Source organism: Octodon degus, unplaced genomic scaffold (assembly GCF_000260255.1).
Source record: "Octodon degus isolate 3935 unplaced genomic scaffold, OctDeg1.0 scaffold00028, whole genome shotgun sequence".
Classification (NCBI taxonomy): domain Eukaryota; kingdom Metazoa; phylum Chordata; class Mammalia; order Rodentia; family Octodontidae; genus Octodon; species Octodon degus.
This window is the reverse complement of record NW_004524604.1, coordinates 2,344,427-2,357,356: the sequence shown is the minus strand read 5'-3', so window position 1 is coordinate 2,357,356 and position 12,930 is coordinate 2,344,427. Positions and strand designations below refer to the sequence as shown.

The 12,930-nt window shown below is 44.9% G+C and overlaps 1 protein-coding gene across 1 annotated transcript in view; it reads right to left on the bottom strand.

Moving 5' to 3' along the window:
• Positions 1–1,219: 1,219 nt before the first annotated feature.
• The window catches only part of Ppef2 (protein phosphatase with EF-hand domain 2), a 29,372-nt gene continuing 17,661 nt past the window's right edge, over positions 1,220–12,930 (bottom strand). The window contains exons 13-17 of the mRNA XM_004629255.2: positions 11,890–12,032; positions 7,513–7,619; positions 6,054–6,217; positions 4,341–4,428; positions 1,220–1,822 (exon numbers count right to left, since the gene is read on the bottom strand). Coding sequence (XP_004629312.1) covers positions 1,581–1,822; positions 4,341–4,428; positions 6,054–6,217; positions 7,513–7,619; positions 11,890–12,032 — 744 coding nt within the window. The 3' untranslated portion in view covers positions 1,220–1,580. The remainder of the gene's footprint in view (positions 1,823–4,340; positions 4,429–6,053; positions 6,218–7,512; positions 7,620–11,889; positions 12,033–12,930) is intronic.

Below are 12,930 nucleotides of genomic sequence, written 5' to 3'. Positions count from 1 at the left end.
AAAATAGTCCTTTATTTATATCCTCTTTTTTTGTTTTGTTTTGTCAGAGATGGGTGTTCCATTGTAGTTAGAGAAATTTCATTTGGAGAAGTCTTTAAAGGACCTTTTCATATTTGATGCCAGACCAAAAGTACTGTAGGTACTTGAATTCAGCAAAATAACCCAATATAGTCCAATAGTCCATAATACTAGTGTGTTATCAGCACAACTGGCAATTGTCTGAAGTTGTTGACTTGAACTTTTTATAGCTCAGCATATTAATATAGCTTTACTTTTTATACCTTGTGGTTACAGTTTTCTGCTGTATGGTTAAGACCAAGTTAAAGCAAGATCTATATAACTAAAAAGGTAACTTTTGCTATCTGACAAGGTCAGTTAAATCCTATGGGGACTATTTTTAATCTTTTAAAAAGGCTGCTTGTGACATGTTGCATCATTTCTATGAACACTTATCTAAGAAAATAGGTCCTTGAAGTGTTCGATTCTGAGGCGGAAGCCGTGGGCGCTGTGCATGTGAGTTATGGTCTCTGCAGTCTGTTTCCATAGCTTTTGTTCAGAGTTGGTTTTGACAATGTTCTTATCAGCATTCTAACCCTGATGTCCACACAAAGTTGTGAAAACCTCTACAGTCAATGGGACACAACAGGAGAAGTCACTAACTGGCCTCAGAGAGAACTTACACATTGGATCAAACAACACCAGACCGGGTGCTGGAGTTTGTAGGTGCCCTGCCAGCGACAGAGAGCACCAAGCTGTCCACACTGCATCCCTGTGAACCACCTGCACTGCAAGCACTCAGACTTGAGAGTCAGAAGGAGAAGAACTTACCATTATGTGTATAGTTGAAAATCTGTGAAGGAAGTGAGGACTAAATGTTGGGGTCACCTGTGCATTATTGTGTTTTAGAAGTGTGGGGTGAGCTAAGCCAGAACATAGTCCACTGGCAATCGGGGGGCGGAAAACTTTCCAATGCAGCCTCTCCCTCCACATCCCCCCTCCAGGGTGCACATCTCAGAGCATGACATAGAGTCCTGAAGGTCGGCTAGAGGGGACAGCATCAGCCACACAGTGGTACAAAGGATGCGTCAAGCACACTTCGCCTTCATGAAAAACACAAGTTGCAGTAAGAGATGCTAAAGATAAGAATGGCCTCAAGTTTTTATGATTAATAAAAGGTGAATTTATTGTTCTCCATCAGATGTCAGTATTGCTTGTCTCTTAGATATTAAATCATTTCCTATCAAATAAACAAATATTCATCTTAGAATTTTAAAGAAAAATATATGCAAAACAACTATGGGATTTAAGTCCTTATCACTCTCTCCTTCCCAAACAAAGGTACAAAATGAAAACAATAAAGGGGCAGGATTATCAGTGGCTCTTAATTGGAGTAGACTTATATCTAAGGTGGAGTTGGGCCACTATAACAAAAAGCACCTGCGCGCGTGCGCACGCGCGCACACACACACACACACACACACACACACACAGAGTCTATCTTTCCATATCCAAGTGCAAGATGACCCTCATGCACTGTGATAGCAGGCTCAAGTTCCAGCAGGCTGGTACAACTCTGGAGATCAGAGGGGACCTGGGCTGTCAGGGTGTGCTGAGGCTGCTGTGTAGCTGCAGGCTGTGTCCCCCAAGCAGGACTGCTCCACCAAGCGGAAGGCCTCCAGGAACTCGTTGATGTCGATGCGGCCATCTTTGTTGAAGTCAATGCTCCGGGCCAGGTCACAGATGCAGTCATCGGTGCCAAGAATGCCCATGTGTGAGCTGAACAGCTTCCAAGCCTGCCTGAGCTCGTCCAGGGAGATGAACCCTGGCAGGGAAGAGTTTGTCTGCATGATCCTGCTTGCCCTCTGGGTGCGTTTCCTCTGACATCCCTACTGGGATACCTACTCCCTGCTGCTGAGCACATGGAACCCCAAGGCCTCACAACCGTGTGCCCCTAAGAGGATTGTAGGACACTGCAGGTCACATGTAATCCCCACCTGGAGAAGCTGTGTTTCATTCCCACCCCACCCAGGGACATCTGGCATCATCTGCAGACACTGTTTATTGTCATGAACATGATGTCTACTGGCACTGGTAGATACAGAGCAGGGATATGTCCATCCCCAATGCAGAGGTGACCCAGACACCCCAGAATTGATTATCCAGCCCCAAACATCAGCAGTACCACTTTGGAGAAGCCTTACATTAAATCATCCCAAACACATACAAGTTTATTCTGCTTATAGAAGGCCTTTAAATCAGTCATGGTGGCATCCAAGCATAATGCCAGCTACTGAGGAGGCTGAAGCAGAAGGATTTGCTTGACCCCAGGAGCTTGAGGCCAGTCTTGGCAATATAATAAATTTCATGTTGGAAGAAAAGCCTTTGAATCTATTTATCTATTGTCAATTTGTTTGTTTGTTTATTTAAGTGCTAGGAATCAAGGCCAGGAATTTATGCATGCTAGGCAAGCAACACTGAGCTATGTCCCCAGCCAGGTCAACTCATTTTTTTTTCTTTTTACAAAAGTTCCAGCATCAATTAGTAGGAAAAATGTTTTTTCAATAATGATGTAGGAGTAGATATCCACATGCAAAAGAATGAGGTTGGAATACTCACCACATACTAGGTACAAAAATTAACTATATGGATGAAAACCCAAAATATAAGATAAAAACTATAAAACTCTTCAAACACTATTCTAAACACCTGTGATACTGACTTATGCATCAATTTCTTAGATATGGTACCAAAAGAGAAAATAACAAGAAAAAATAAATTGAATTTTTCTAAATTAAAAACTGTTGTGCATTAAAGAGAAAATCCACAAAATCAGAAAATATTTGTAAGGTATATATCTAGTATCCAGAATATACCTTTATTTCTACAACTCAAATGCAAAGACAACTCACTTAGAAAATGGGCCATAAATTTGAATAAATGTTTCTCTAAAAAAGATATAGTATAAATGCCCAGTAATCACACGAAAAGTATCATTAATAATTAGGGATATGTGAAGTAAAACCATAAAGTGATACTTCACACCTAACAGGATGGCCATAATTTGGCTATATATATATATATATATATATATATATATATATATATATATTTTGTATTGGAGATAGAACTCAAGACCTTGCATTTGCCAGGCAGGTGCCTATGTTGTTGAGCTATCTTTCCAGCCCAGGATTCCCATAATTAAAAAAAAAATTTTTTTTCTTTTTTTTGGAAGACGGAAACAGAAAACAGGAAGAGTGGATAAGAGATGGCAAACCAGAAACCTCATGCTCCTTGCTGGGGGCGGGCGTGATCAGGTGCAGCCACTCTGCAAGGCAGGCCAGCCCCATGGAAGGCTGGAACTACCCTGCCACCCAGCTGCTGCCTCTGTGGCAGCTGCCAAGAGAACTGAAAGTTCGCTTCCACGCCAAAAGGTGTAGGCGAGCATCTGTAGCAAAACTGGTCGTGGTATCTATTAACTGCCTACCAAACATCTACTATAAACTGATTTTATGCTGTCAATCATAAAACATTTTATTTATTTTGGATGAGCAAGATATGGCCTATCCAAACCCGAGAAAGAAATAAGGAGTGAACACTGCAGCAACGCAGATGTGGTTACAGACACTGCACTGAGAGGCTCCAGCTGGCACAGAAGGGCTGGGAACAGGGGTACCATCCTCACCAGGGCAGGGCAGGGCAGGGCAGTCCACAGAGACAGGCAGTGGGGGGTGGAGGGAGTGACAAACGTGTCCTCAGATAAAGCAGTGGTGATGTCCCCACAACCTGCTGAATCTATAGAGATCATTCAACCACCTGCTTTGGATAGGTGAATTACATAGTATGTGAATCAAACCTTTAAAAGATTTAGCTATTGCAAAGCATCTTTGGACCGCAGGGGTAACACGAAAAGATTATATATATATGGAATGAGATTATGAGGACCTTCTGCTTTCCATCTCTTCATTACTTCAGTGCAAGCTTTGATGGAGCTGTAGGGACAGCATGTCTAACAACTCTGCCTCAAGAAACAACCTTTGTCCCGTCTGTCTTCATGCTTCCCTGCCCCAAGCCTTTCTGGGTAGGCTTCCTTTCACTGTTGTTGTTTTTGAGACAGGATCTCACTGTCTCGCCCAGGTCAGCCCTAAACTCCTGGGCTCATGAGCTCCTCCTACATCAGCCTGCAGAGTAGCCACGTAGGCTCCTTGAATTGCTTATGTACTTTTGTAGTGTGTGCCATTAAAAACTGGTGCTGCTTTCTTTGTCCCCATTAGGCTTGAGTAGAGAGGAACAGATGGGACAGGGAAGAAGAGCAAAAGGTTCCATGTAAAATATTTCTTTACCTGAATGATCACTGTCTATGATCCTAAAAATGGTCTCCAGGTTGGATCTGTTTCGGTACAGGGTTTCCAGCAAACTTGATTGTATGTTCTAGAAGAATGAAACATGTTCCTTTTATGTTTAGCCTTATTCTAATAGATAGTTGATACAAAGCCACTCTCGTACCCATACACTCTTGAAAACCCAGCCACTCCTTTACCATTTCCCTGCCCTCCTGACCCCTTAGTCCAGTGGTCCCAAAGGCACGCTGCCCAGGCTGCAATGCTCGAAGCAGCTGTACCAGTACACCAGCTCAGCACCATGGAGTCAACCAGCCAGGAGGAAATGCATCAGGGACACGCTGTGTGTGCAGTGAGTGTGCCCGCATCACTTTCCGCATCCTGAGTTACCACACGCAACAGTGTAACTGCCATTTCTTTAGGGTTTACATGGCATCAGGCACTCCAAGTATTGCAAACCATGTAAGGGTATACTTAGGTTTTATGGAAATACTGCACCACTTTGTTTTGAGGATCTGAGCAACCATAGATCGCTGCTTCTGCGGGGGTCTCAGTAAAGCCCCTACTCCAGCCTGAGGGATGCATGTGTGCTAAGACCCATTGAATTGCAGACTTTATGTGGATGAATTATGTAGGTGGGAAGTATAATGCAATAAGATTGCTTTCAAAAGTACCTAATCCTAAATTTCACGGAGGTTCCCATTTACTGACTTAATACTTTATAAATAGGGGACACAGCACAGTGGTGTGGAATAAAATGACCCTCGCGTCACTGAGACTGGAGTGTGCTTGGCTGTGCTGTGATGCTGGGCTGAAGCCAGGCCTGGGTGTGACACAGGGCCCTGCTGAGCTGCAGCCCAGCCCAGACTGGAGGGCTTCTAGGCCTCAGAGTGACCTCAGTGCCTACCTGCTTGAGGTTACCTGAGGCAATGCAGAACAACACCGGGCACAGCTGGACACACAGGAAGCCACAAGACAGTCCCTTTCTAGGTGTCCTCCCCAAAGAGTAAGAGACATTGTGTTATAGGGATCCATGCACACCCATGTCTATAGCAGTAGGGTGCACAGCAGCTGAGTCTCGAGAGCAGCCATCAGCAGAAGAGCGGATAAAGAAAATGCGGTATTTAGGCACAGTGCAGCGCTGCTCTGCCATGAAGGATAAACTTGAGTCCTTTGTAGGAAAACGGATGCTCCTCAAGACCATAACGTTAGATGAAATAAATCAGACACCCAAGCTTAAGAATCACATCATAGAAATCCAAAGTGTAAAGAAATGAAAAAGCAAAATAAACGATAGAGGCAGGGGAGATGCTCAGTAGAATAAGCTCTTGCCTGGTAAGCACAAGGGCCTGAATTCAATCCCCAGTTCTGCCACAAATAAATAAATAAATAAATAAATAAATAAATAAATAAATAAATGAAAGAAAGAAAGATAGATAGATAGATAGATAGATAATGGGAAACCGGGAGATAGATCTTTGGCATATTGGAAGGAGACCCAGAGATGGAGGGAGCACAGAGGGAGGAGCGGGGGAGGTAAAAAGATTTAAGATGTGTTACAGGCCTGTACCAGCTCCCCATGAGGAAAGTGACCATGATGTACTGCAAACAGAAAGAAAGAGAACAAAAGCCACAGAGAGCCATCCTGGCAGGCCCCAGCTGCCTCCTAGCTCTAAGGCGAAGCTGTCACAAACAAAGCACACAGTGAGAGCTCACCTCACGGCTGGGCCAGTCCTTGGCCAAGTCCTCCAGCCAGGCCGAGTACTCCAGAGAGCTGCCCACGCTGCTGCTCACCAGCTGCGGCCTCAGCACCCGCCATGGCAGCCCCAGGTGCAGCACGGCCTCCACGGCCACGGCCCAGTCGTTCAGGCTGATTACACCTGTGGGGAGGCCCCACGTGTCTGCCCGCCACCTGTAGCTCTAGCTGCCCCCATCTAATGCACACGTGATCTTGACAGGTGCTAGGAAGCACGGGCATGAAGCCAGGTGTGGTGGGTAATCCCTGCTCTTCAGAAGCTGAGGCAGGAGAATTGCTGTGAGTTCAAGGCCAGCCTGGGCTACAGAGCAAGACCCTGTCTCAGCAAACTGATGATGATGATGATGGGCACTGTTGTAATTTTTGTTGGTCGTGGCAGAGCTGACTGGAAACCAGCTTGCCAAATAAAACACAGTATGGCTAGTCATTGTAAACAGTAGACAGACAACAAGTAAGTACACTTACTGCTTGCCAAATATTATATAAAAGCGTTTGTTGCCTATATAGGTACTCTTGATTCTTTTATTATTATTATTATTATTATTATTATTATTATTATTAAACTCAACACAACTAGAAGCCATACAAGACTTTTATAAGTAAATATGATCATAAAATATTGTATATATGTTATACAGCATTAGTTGCTTTAAAAAAAAATCCAAGTTCCCGAGAGTGTATTATTCACTGGAATACTGGGAAGACTACGAGTGTACTGGAAACGATCTCTCTATGAAGCTGTAAATATCACTGCTATTTTTGATAGAGCTGTGGTTGGTTAAAGTTCTTTAGATAGTCCATTAAAAAGAGCACAAAGAGTTGTTCTTTTTTGGGGGATGGGAGGATGAGACCCCCAGTGGTAGAGCTGGAACCCAGAGACTCCACCACTGAGCTATATTCCTAGTCCTTCTTTGTTTAATGTTAAGACAAGGTCCTGTCAAGTTGCCCAGGCTGGCCTCCAATTGGAGATCCTCCTGCCTCAGCCTCCCAACTATCTAGGTTATAGCTGTGCACCACCACACCTGGCAAAAGACAAAGCATTTAGTGTGTGAGATAGAATTGGGAACAGGCCAGCTCACACTCAAAGGTGAAGGTAAGCAGCCGATGTTCCGGGAGTCTGAGCTGCACTCCTGTGACTTCCTGCACCTGTCTGCTGCTTAGCTCTGTCCTTGTTGCCCTTCCTTCTCCACAACTCTGTTTCTTTTTCCCACATCTGTCTGTACTTGGCCGGGTTCATATTTTGTTAAGAGCTTAGAATGTCAAAATTTGGAAAGAAATACATGAGATCTCAAGTTGAATATGATGAAAGAAGTCAAAGATTTTTATTACTTAACAAATATTTTGTTAGTCGCTAACTGCTGAGTGTAAGAACTGTTCCAGCTGGATCCCTCCCACGGGGCTCCTTCCCTCCACTCTTACCAGTTCTGCCTGAGTCGTGCTTCTTGAATTCCTGGAGGAGGTCTGAGGAATGGGCAAACAGCTTTTCTCGCAGCGCTCTCAGCGCAGACTGCTCCACTCTGCTGACCCTGGGCCAGGGGTGGAGAGGAGGCAGCGGAGGGTGGTTAGAAGCAGCAGCCATGGGCCTTCCAATGTTTATTTTTTTAATTTTAATTTTTATTCTATTGGTACCGGGTCTCACTATGCAGTTCAGACTCAGTGATTCTCCTGCCTCAGCCTCCCCAGCGCTGGGATTACAGGTGTGCGCTACCACGCCCAGTTTCAGGACTGCAGGCCTTGGGTTCTGGGGATAGCACAGCATGCAGTACTGGAGATCAAACTTGGGTCCTTGCACTTGCCAGGCAGGTGCTTAGACCACTGAGCTATCTCCGCAGCCCCTCACAACATTTCTGATTTACCATCTCAGCCCCCTGCGAACTCAGTTTTGTTCTGTTGGGTTTTTTGTTTGCTTTGGTTTTGGTGGTAGTGGGGATTGATTCCAGGCCTTCACACAGAGCTCTACCCCTTGCCCTTTGGCTTTTATTTCTTGTTTTAAGACATGATCTTCCCAAGTCACTAAGCTGTCCAGGCTGGCTGGAACTTGTGAACCCTGGCCATGACCCCAGTGTTTGAGAACTTGGCTCCACCTCTTATTGCTCCACACACAGCACTGGGACCTGAGAGAGTGAGCTGTGTGCGCGCAGGGTGAAACTCCCTCCTCTGGCTCTGCTGTCTTTGTCCCACCTGCTGTCTGTCCAACTGCCTGCTCCCCAGTCATCCTTCCCAGGATGGGACAGTGATGTGAGCAGTTCTGGAGGACGATCATGCCTTTGGTGAAGCTTTCTAAACAGCCTATGCTTCGATGCCTGTATCTTTTAAAGAGGGAGGAGGCAAATGGCATTGACTGAGTGGGAATGCCATGCAGCGAAAGTGATCCAGAGTGAGCAGAAGGCCTGGCACAGAGAATGCATGCAGCACGGAGGATTCCTTGTCAGAACCTCATGTGTCTGGTACACCTTACTATGCTTTAAGTACTCTGAAGGCAAGATTTATGAATAAGGAGTAATGAACTAATTTAGTCTGCCCCCCTTTTTTATTGGGCACAGCCTTGCTATGCAGTTCAGACTCATATGATCCTCTCAGGCACTGGGATTGCAGGCAGGCGCCACCATGCCTGGTTTTGGGGCCTGCACAGCATGCAGTACTGGGGACTGAAGGTGCTTAGACCACTACACTATCACCCCAGCCCAAGTTTTCCCATTCTTATGGGATCATTAAAATAATACTAGGCACGGTTCTCGACCCAAAAGAAGTGCTCCATAAAAGTCCAAGGTTGAATGAATAAGAGATAAATGTTAGGCAAAGCACTTCATCTGCTTGCATGAACAGGTCTGTGGGGCAGAGGGAGGCAGCGTCCTCAGAAGCCATCCCTGGATGAGGCTCTCTGTTCCCACCATCTAGCCACACCGATTCTGCCACTGTGGGACTCTACATGGGCTCCCTTCTTAATTCCTCAAAAACACGGTCATTGATATCACCTGGACAGCCGGGTCCCAGAGGGCTGTGTGGGTCTTGGGAAAAGAGATCTGAGCAGGAAGTAATGGCCTCACAAGGAGGAGGCCTCTGAGGAAATCATGTCAGAGCTTGTGACAATGGGACCCAACTACAGCTCCCATGTTTCTCAGACTCCACACCCTAGACAGTTAGTGTACTACAAAGGAGATTTCTGGAGAACAAGGCCCTGTTGTGCTTATTTGGTACAAGACTGAATCTTTCAAAGAGCTGCTCTTTATCTTATCACAGGACTCCTACAGTGGTTGCCTTTGTAAGGACAACACCTGAGTCCTAATCTGGAGGCTCTGGCTCAACAGGGCTGAGGGACAATCAGTTGTTGGCTTTTATAAAGCTCCACAGATGATTTTGCTACACAGCAGGTTTGATTTTTTTCTTGGTGAGTTTATACTTTTTTTTGTAATACTTTCTATATTTAATCACTTAAGGTGATTTAAAATAATCCATTGGGTTACTTGGTAATTTAAAATAATCCAGTGATTTAAAATAATCCAGTGGATTATTTGCACATTTATTACATTTATCTTGCACAAGTAAATGTGTAAGGTAAATATGTTTTCTCTCCACTTAATTGATGATGACCTTGTCCACTCTAATTTTTAACTTAGTGAGGCTGGATAATTAAGATGCTATAGTGGTTGATAAATTGTGTTAACTTGAGAAGTTAAAAGCTTAACTAAATCTGCTCTACAATTCCACACCCTAGGGCATGGAGGCCTCACCCTGGAGTGACTCACAATTTAAGGGATATAAAAGGGAATTGAGGAAGGATGGAGTGTTCCACGTCCTCAGAGGAACTCCAGTCTTTGCAGTCAGTGTGGAAGGAAGGGAGAGAGGCTTGCTAGAAGCTGTAGCTGCTGCTCCTCCCTTTGCTCTTTGCTGTTTTCCACCACGAGGAACAGCTTCCCTCTTCCATGTGCTACCAAGCCTTGGAGCCAGCCGAGTATGGACTGAAATCTCCACTAGCTGTGAGCTAAATAAACCTTTCCTTCCCTTAATTTTGGGTATTAGGCATTTTGTCCCTGCAATGAGTGAAAAGTAACCAACAGATGCTTATTCAGTAATCTATATCTACGAGCCCCTTATATGCCCAAGGTGCTATCCTCCTTAGGAGGTGATATTAGACAGATATCCAATATCCTGGACTTGAATAGGTCATCAGGGCCAAGCCTGCCAACCTTCACTATTCACTGGCTGTGTGGCCACTGGCCAGCTGCTTTATTCTCTGTTCTGAGAGACCTCATCTATCAGCCTGAAATTAACAATGATGTCTATTTCACACATGCCTTGTGAGATAGATCACATACATGACCTCTTTATAACAACAAGCAGAGTTAAGACGAAAACTGAGAATCATCTCAATAGACACCATTTAAGTAGCAATACTTGGGCTAGTCAAATAGCTCAGTGGATTAAAGTGCCTGCAAGAAGGCACAGGGGCTGGGGGTTCAATCCCCGAGCCTGCTGTGCTGGCCCTGCCCCAGGGGTGTGATGAGAGAGCAGTTGAGACTGGGTGTGGTGGCATGTGCTTGTAATTCATGCCCTTGGGAGGCTGTAAACAGGTGGATCACTACCTGTCCAATCTAGTAGTGAGACCCTGAACACCCTGTACACCCTTCCCTAAAAAAAAAAAAAAAAAAAAAAAAAAAGAAAAAAGAAAAAAGAAAAGGAAAAAAAAAAATAGGGGCAGGGGAGATGGCTTCAGTGGAATAAGCACTTCCCTGGCAAGCATAAGGGCCTGAGTTCAATCCCCAGTTCCGAAAAAAAAAAAAAAAAAAAAAGCAATGCTACATGTTTCTGCTCAAAAAGAAAGAGCCATTTTAAACAAATGTGTGCTCTGAAATCTATCCTAAGTCCCCAGACAGTGACCGGACCTTGGGCTGTGGCTGCTGGGGAGTGCCACAAAACTTTTGTGGATAAAAGAAAACAGAAAAGGAATCTTAGAAAGACTTAGTGCCTAATACATGGACTTCACCTGAGAGAGGTCCTCGCTGAGATTCCTGCTTCTGTTCACACAGTAAGGAATGGAGCTAGGAGTGTAGGTAAAGGAAGCGTGTGGGGAGAAAATTTGTAAGGAGGTCTATGTCTCTTTTGTCCTCCAAAGTCCAGGTCCTCAAAGGGGGGCCTTCGACTTTTGAGAAGAGGGGGTTACACAAAGGCCTCAGTTCTAGGGGGAGTGTCTGCCCTGGAAAGGGATCTGTGAGACCCAGAGCCCTCAGGAGAAGCTGACATGAACTGAGTGGGCCTGGAAACTCCCTCTTGACCTGGCTTTCTGTCTCAAAATGTTTTCTTTTCTTCTCACACTCTGAGGTCCTCACCAGTGGTTGAGCTAAAGGGGCCACCCGATCTTGAACTTCCAGCCTCCTACACTGTGTGCTCAAAAAGGGTCTTTTTTTTTTTAAATTTTTTTGTGTGTGTGTGTGTGTGTGTGTGTGTGGCCAGCTCAGCCCACCAGGGGGTGGGGCTGGCTGGCATGTGGTGCTGGGGGATTGAACCGCGGTCCCTGTGCTTTGCTAAGCTCGTTCTAAGTAGGTGCTTTAGACCACTGAGCCATCTCACCAGCCCCCAGGGTCTTTTCTTTGTAAATAGATTGCCTTACGTATTCCATTTTAGTTACACAACAATAGATTAGTATAAGACATCTATGTTGATTCTAGACTTTGGTGCTGACTTGGCTACATTCTGAATTCTCACACAGATTGGGATAAATGTAATGACATTTGAAGCCTCAACATTTTTACAACCAATATAACTTTTTCCTGAAAACCAATCATTGTAAAGTCTTGCCTTTGCCTCATGGTGAGCATGTGGGTTGCCTTGTTGGCTTGATACTGCACGATGTGTGGGGTCAGGGCTGGCCCCAGCTTGACATAGGCCCCTCTGTTACTGCCAACTTCATAGTAGTTGGAGGCAGAGAAGATGGTTAGCACCTGGATCCAACAGAAAAGAGAAAGCATTCACATTCTCTGAACAGCCCTTCGTCTCTAGCCCAACATGGCCCAAACTTTTATCAGACCTGCTGCTCCTCTTTACACTAGTCTGGGGGTCCTTTCCTTCTTTTCTTTTCTTTCTTTCTTTCTTTCTTTCTTTCTTTCTTTCTTTCTTTCTTTCTTTCTTTCTTTCTTTCTTTCTTTTTAAATAGCCAGTCTCTCTATGCAATTCAGGCTGTCCTTGAGCACACTTTGTAACCCAGGCTTGTCTCAAACTCATAATGATGCTCCTGCCCCTGCCTCCTGAGTGCTGGGAGCATAGTACCACGCCCAGCCTTTTGCCTTCCTTTTAAATTTTGAAGTCATCTACCCCTGGGTATGGTTGTGCATACCTATAATCTCAGCACTTGGGAGGTTGAGACAGGAGGATTGAGACCAGTCTGGGGGGTACAAAAGTGAGTACAAGGGTAGCACAGCAAGACCTTGTCTCAAAACAACAAAAACAACAACAAACAACAACAACAACAAAAAAAAACCACTTTTTTTGAAGTCATCAGTGTTACTAGGGCAGGAGTCGTTGGTTTGAACCATAGACATTTGAATCCTGATAGGACATTCATAGCAGTTTTTCACATTCTGATTCCAAATAAAAATGGTAGGGGTCATGGAAAACATCTTCATTCTTCTTAGACATGGGTGGCTGTGCCAGGCTGGGAGTTGTGTCTCAGACCAGGGTTCCCCACAGACTGGGTCCCCTGGGGGTGCCCAGGGCAAGAGGCTTCCAGGGTAAATAGATTACTTACCTTAATCCTTATTTTCCACAGAAATATGTTTTTTCCTGTAAAATTAGTATTCCTGGGCATACAGAATCCTATCCCAGGGCATGAATTGAGGCAAA